Source organism: Branchiostoma belcheri, unplaced genomic scaffold (assembly GCF_001625305.1).
Source record: "Branchiostoma belcheri isolate BF01 breed outbred unplaced genomic scaffold, Haploidv18h27 scaffold110, whole genome shotgun sequence".
Classification (NCBI taxonomy): domain Eukaryota; kingdom Metazoa; phylum Chordata; class Leptocardii; order Amphioxiformes; family Branchiostomatidae; genus Branchiostoma; species Branchiostoma belcheri.
In genome coordinates, this window is record NW_017802492.1 from 694,472 (window position 1) to 701,456 (window position 6,985).

Consider the following 6,985-nt stretch of genomic DNA (forward strand, 5'->3'; position numbering starts at 1 on the left):
GGTATGTACAGTTGACCAGATTCTATTACAGCCTGACCTATATATTTCAGGCCAAAGGTGCTACTGACTGTAGAGTGTTTGAAAACAAAAACCTGCCTCATTTTGCTCTGTACTGTAGTGCACTGTATCTAAACTGGTAGGAGCATCCTTCATTTTCACTGTCACTCATCAATGTATCCAATATATATATAGTGTATTCTTAGGTTATGTTGACCACAGATATGATTTATGAATTACCTCATAAATTATGCAAATCACACCCATATTTGCATCATTGATACATATTTATGCCAAGCATTACTTCAGCTACCTACATACCAAAAATCATGACTATCCGTCAATCGGTTCTTGAGGTATTCTCTTTTAAATACTTTTAAACAAACGTCCTTGTAGTTCCAGAGCAAGGCTCTAGGAAGCCCAAACTCACGCCACGTCCTCCCCAGCACATTCTACCTATCATTCAAATTTTGTGACCCTAGCATGTCTAGATCGTGAGATATTAACAAAAGACAGTCTTATCTTAACGAATAATGTCATTTTAGCATTTCCTCATAAATTATGCAAATGAAGTCATTATTTGAATTGATGTTGAGTTGATGTTTAATGATGTTCACCTTCACTTAACTTTCAAATATCCGAAGTATGGAATTCGAGGCAGTTATCATTGCTAAATTATAACATTTTCTCATTAATTATGCAAATTAAGTCTTGATTTACATAATCGATATTTGCCTGTGTTTCTCTCGTTCTTAATAACATATGTTACAAGCTTGAACTTCCTATCACGGAATGCAGCTGATTTATAGAATTTCCTCATTAATTATGCAAATTACATCAATATTTGCATAATTGTAATATCGTTATGTCAAGCATCACTTAAACTACCTACATACCAAAAATCACGATGATCCATCAATCGGTTCTTGAGTTATCCTCTTTTAAACAATTGTCCTTTAAACCCCCCTGCAGTTCTAGAGCAAGCAACTAGGGGGCTCAAACTCATGTCACTTCATCCCCAGCACAAGAGCTATCTACCACCTTAATTTGGTTACCCTAGCATGTCTGGATCTTGAGATATCAAAACCGGAAGTTCTGCTGCAGTACCATGACAAGCCGCCAGGTGGCCCAAAATCTAATCATTTTGAGGTCTCATCAAGACCTACCCACCTACCAAATATCAAGTCAGTCCGTTTAAGCCTTCTCAAGTTATCGTGTTTACAGACAGACAGACAGACACACACACACACACACACATACACGAACGCCTCTGAAAACATAACCTTCTTGGCGAAGGTAATTAAGTATAATTTTGTAAAGTTCTTTGATCACAACGATTTATTTTTCACGAGCCGACGTTTCGATGACCGTCTGTCATCTTCATCAGGGCAATTCTGACTGGTTTGCTGTGCACTGACACTAGATGTTACTTGGTGCATAGTGCACTAAGGTGTTACATGGTGACACGTCAGTGCACAGCAAACCAGTCGGAAAATGCCCTGATGAAGAAGACAGACGGTCATCGAAACGTCGGCTTGTGAAAAATAAATGGTTGTGATCAAAGAACTTTGCTATTCATTCGTTTACCAACCTGATGAAATTATTTACGGATATAATTTTTCTTGTAGGTTGTCGTCATCATCACCGACGGAAAGGCAATGGATGACGAAGTCCTGGCGAAGGCATCACAGGACATAAAAGCAGACGGTGGATTGGTCAGTGCTGTGGGAGTGGCACGCTTCAAGCTGAAGGATCTAAGGGTAAGAGAAACAGCTACTGACGTAGAGTGAAGTAATGGATACCTGAATAGTTTCATCAGGTTGGTAAGTCACTGAGTTTTTTAAACAACCAAATCTTTTATCCAGCCGAAATCCTTCCTCAGAGCAATTCTGACTGGTTCACATTGCACTGCAGATTGTAGATACAGTTCCATGTAATCACGCATATGTGTAAATATGTAAATATTGTACATTTGTACGTTTCGGAATGCATCTATAGCAGATACAGTTCCATGTAATCACGCATATGTGTAAATATTGTACGTTTGGGAATGCATCTATAGCAGCGACCCCAGTGCTGCAGTGCAATTGAACCAGTAAAAATTACCCTGAGGAAGGTAACAATTGCCCCGAGGAAGGGGACAGACGGTCACCGAAACGTTAGCTGATAAAAAATCGATTGTGTAAAAAAAGAGTCTCTTTACTCAATAGTCACTAATGTAGAATAAAGCAATGACTATTTTTAAAAGTAACAGTTCTAGACCCAAGCGATTCAGCCCTAAGCTCTTTGAAATTCGAAGAAAGAGTAGTTGGCCCTTCCAGTAACAATAACAATAGCAATGATATCTTTCAGATTATGGCATCAAGTGACAGCTTGGTGTTCACTGCAACTGACTTTGACCAAATGGACGCGATCAGGGACGCAGTTCTGGAGGCCGTTTGTAAAGGTACATCAACGTTTTCTTAAACATTTGCATGGAAGAATGGGATCATAAGTATGCTACTTTGTGGAGATAAGGTCCAGGTTACCTCAACATATCGGTAACCTTCTACACATTATTTAGAACTGGACTGGGCTTCTTAACAATGAGTACCAAAAACAGAGAGACAGACGCACACAAATCTTAAGTTCGACTTATTACTTAGGTCCGATTATGTTATGTACAACTTTGCATTAAGTTCTTTAATGTCATTTAATGTTTCCAGTCTGACCTTTTGATTCAGACTTGGATTTATGTTTATATGATTTCTGTACCTATGTTTATGTTCATGTTTATGTTTTGGTGTCTTATAAGCCCATATGGGCCGGGCGACAAAAGTCGCAAGACACGTATTATACTAAATAAAAATTCATTAATTCATTCATTAATTCATTCATTAATTCATTCATTCATTCATTCATTCATTCATTCATTCATTCATTCATTCATTCATTCATTCATTCATTCATTCGACTCCTGTCTGTATTATGTAAATGTATTTGAGTAAGAATGAACAGAGCAAACCGTATGTGAAGGTAAACATTATGCATTTGCTTTAAAAATGTAAGTTTCTAGTTATTATTAATTTCGTTAACACATTGGCGTATCCTCATAGATCAGAGTCGTCGCGACATCGCGTGGGAGATTGACTCCTACCTGCAGTTCCTGAAGGAGTCGGCAGTGGAGCTTGTGGACAACCTGGAGGCGGTGAAGGAGCGGCGCCTGGTGGGGCGGGACTTTGAAGAGGACGAGTACGTGGCCGCCCACCTGAGTCAGGTAAGCTTTAGGAGATTTAATGTCAGCCTCTACCAGGCTTCAGGAGAAGGCTACAAAGAGTAGAAGTTGGTCAAATATACAGATAATATGTCATCGGGAAAGTTAACGTTGGTCGTCTAAGAGAACAGTGTGAGTGAGTGAATGAGTGAGAGAGCCAGAGAGAGTGAGTGAGAGAGACAAAGAGTGAGTCAGAGTGAGTGAGTCAAATGAGAGTGAGTGAGTGAGTGGCTGACTACCTGACTGACTGACTGATTGACTCTGTCTGACTCTATGACTGACTGACTGACTGACTAACTCTCTGACTGACTGACTGACTCTCTGACTGACTGATTGACTGACTGACTTACTCTGATTGACTGTCTGACAGACTGATTGACTGTCTGACTGACTGATTGACTCTGACTCTGACTGACTGACTGACTTACTCTGATTGACTGTCTGACAGACTGATTGACTGTCTGACTGACTGATTGACTCTGACTCTGACTGACTGACTGACTGACTTACTCTGATTGACTGTCTGACTGACTGATTGACTGACTCTCTGACTGACTGATTGACTCTGACTCTGACTGACTGTTTGACTGACTGACTCTCTGACTGACTGACTGACTTACTCTGATTGACTGTCTGACTGATTGACTCTGTCTGACTCTCTGACTGACTGACTCTCTGAAATACTGACTCTCTGACTGACTGTCTGACTGTCTGACTGACTGACTCTCTGATTGACTGTCTGACTGACTGACTGATTGACTGACTCTCTGACTGACTGACTCTGTCTGACTCTCTGACTGACTGACTGACTGCCTCTCTGACTGACTGACTGAGTGACTGAGTGAGTGAATGAGTGAGTGACTGACTGACTTAGTGAGTGAGTGAGTGACTGACTGACTTAGTGAGTGAATGAGTGACTGACTGACTGTCTGACTTAGTGAGTGAGTGAGTGAGTGAGTGACTGTCTGTCTGACTCAGTGAGTGAGTGACTGGCTGACTGTCTGACTTAGTGAGTGAGTGAGTGAGTGACTGTCTGTCTGACTTAGTGAGTGACTGACTGACGGTCTGACTTAGTGAGTGAGTGACTGACTGACTGTCTGACTTAGTGAGTGACTGGCTGACTGACTTAGGGAGTGAGTGAGTGACTGACTGTCTGTCTGACTTAGTGAGTGACTGACTGACTGTCTGACTTAGTGAGTGAGTGACTGTCTGTCTGTCTGACTTAGTGAGTGACTGACTGTCTGACGTAGTGAGTGAGTGAGTGACTGGCTGACTGTCTGACTTAGTGAGTGAGTGAGAGAGTGACTGTCTGACTTAGTGAGTGAGTGACTGACTGTCTGACTTAGTGAGTGAGTGAGTGACTGACTGTCTGACTTAGTGAGTGACTGACTGACTGTCTGACTTAGTGAGTGAGTGAGTGACTGTCTGTCTGACTTAGTGAGTGACTGGCTGACTGTCTGACTTAGTGAGTGAGTGACTGACTGTCTGACTTAGTGAGTGAATGAGTGAGTGACTGACTGTCTGACTTAGTGAGTGACTGGCTGACTGTCTGACTTAGTGAGTGAATGAGTGAGTGAGTGAGTGACTGTCTGACTTAGTGAGTGAGTGACTGTCTGACTTAGTGAGTGAGTGAGTGAATGAGTGACTGACCGACTGTTTCACTTAGTGAGTGAGTGAGTGACTGACTGACTGACTAACATTGTGTTGTTCTACTCCAGGCCCTGGACGCTCTGTTTGAGCTGGAGGGTCGGCTGGAGAAGCGGGGAGAGTACGAAGGCAGCTGGGCCATGGACGATCTGCGCAAAATCGGCGATCAGCTGGCCCACATCCGGGACATCGCCGTGCCTCTGGAACTCAAGGAAGTTCCCGAGTATGAGGCCGAGGAGACCTTTAATTAGTTGATTGGTCCATTGTTCGACCGGTCAGTATATAGTACGTTAAAGGCATCCAATGTGATTTCAGAGCAGCAAAACTGGAAATATTCTGAATAAGGCAATCTTAAGATATATACACATGCTGCTTCACATTAGCACATTTCAATCAGTATTTCATATTTTGGGTAATTAAAACTGCAGTAGCAAGCCCCAAGATGACTCCTTTATGTTAGGGATGGTACCCTAAAAATCAGCAAATGGTCCTTTCAGTAACCATTTTCCATCAGAATTTGGGGTATTTTTGCTCCATAATGGTAAATATACATTAGGATAGCGTGGTTTCAACTCAGTATGTAGAAAGTGACTAGAATATTGACAATGAAAATTCGGGTTTTCAAGCCCTAAAAACTGCATTGGATGCCTTTAAGAACTGATTTTAAGAGTGACAGTAGTAGTGGTGCGGCATTGGCAAGTCTTGTTTCTTTTGACAAAAGTCACAAAAGTGATCACACAAGTAAACGATGCGAACTTAGTATAGAAGTTAAGCTGTAGCATAATCATAGGTTAACAAACTAGTTTTGAGCTGACCTAGCCTGTTATCACATATATGGGAAGTTAACAAATGATGCTTTTTGCTCGCTAGTTGCGTCACGCAAGTGGTTTGCTGGGAGTAACTATTGTAGAACCAGATATTCTGTAACAAGTAGTTTTCTGTTCAGCACTATTAGAGTTACTGTTCTCTTCAGCACTATTAGAGTTACTGTTCTCTTCAGCACTATTAGAGCTAGTGTTCTGTTCAACACTATTAGAGCTAGTGTTCTCTTCAGCACTATTAGAGCTAGTGTTCTGTTCAACACTGTTAGAGTTAGTGTTCTCTTCAGCACTATTAGAGCTAGTGTTCTGTTCAACACTGTTAGAGTTAGTGTTCTGTCCAGCACTATTAGTGTTCTGTTCAGCACTATTAGAGCTAGTGTTCTGTTCAGCACTATAGAGTTAGTGTTCTGTCCAGCACTATTAGTGTTCTGTTCAGCACTATATTAGTGTTCTGTTCAGCACTATTAGAGTTCTGTCCAGCACTATTAGTGTTCTGTTCAGCACTATTAGAGTTAGTGTTCTGTTCAGCACTATTAGAGTTAGTGTTCTGTTCTGTTCAGCACTATCAGAAGCCATGTTAGCGAGATTCCGACATATTCTTCTACCTTTCATATACATTTAATTCTTGATAACTTCCAAACATACTTCGAGACTTTTCAGACCTGATTGGCCCTTTTCTGTAAGCCACACCACTGCACGACTATGCTATTATCGCGGGGTGATTAGGCCAGTGTCTGGCAAATAAAATTGGTTGTAGAACTCTGGTGTCATGTTTTTTTTGACAGGTAACGCAAGTGGCCCAAATATTTGCCACTTTTTTTTTATTCCAACATTTCATGACCAAACATGTCGACCGCACACTCAAGTTATATATCAACTTATTTTATGCCGCCACCAACACAGACTACAAATACAGGACATGACAATACTCATTTTCACTTGAGGTAAGTGAGGAAAGTCGCGTAAAGTATCTGTAACAAGGGCACAAGATCGGTGGAATGTCAGGACAGGAACCCGGGACCTCTTGGTTGCGAGTCGAGCACTTGCCACTTGTATGTTTCAAACTATGATGGCCGGTATCTTACCTTACCATTGCCTTCAACACACTACACATGGTTGAGGATTTTCTGAACTTAAGTATTACTGAATTAACAAGACATTTTATGCCAGCATGTTTACGGATAATCCAACCTCTTGCATTCTGTGCCCGGTACATACAAATCTTGACAAAAAGTCGACCCAACAGAAATGATTTATTATGCTGGCT

General features: G+C 41.3%; 1 protein-coding gene across 1 annotated transcript in view; it reads left to right on the forward strand.

Moving 5' to 3' along the window:
• Positions 1–5,224, forward strand: part of LOC109486943 — a 13,468-nt gene extending 8,244 nt beyond the window's left edge. Inside the window, exons 14-17 of the mRNA XM_019790858.1 lie at positions 1,626–1,757; positions 2,350–2,443; positions 3,093–3,253; positions 4,969–5,224. Coding sequence (XP_019646417.1) covers positions 1,626–1,757; positions 2,350–2,443; positions 3,093–3,253; positions 4,969–5,148 — 567 coding nt within the window. The 3' untranslated portion in view covers positions 5,149–5,224. The remainder of the gene's footprint in view (positions 1–1,625; positions 1,758–2,349; positions 2,444–3,092; positions 3,254–4,968) is intronic.
• The last annotated feature ends 1,761 nt before the right edge of the window (positions 5,225–6,985 follow it).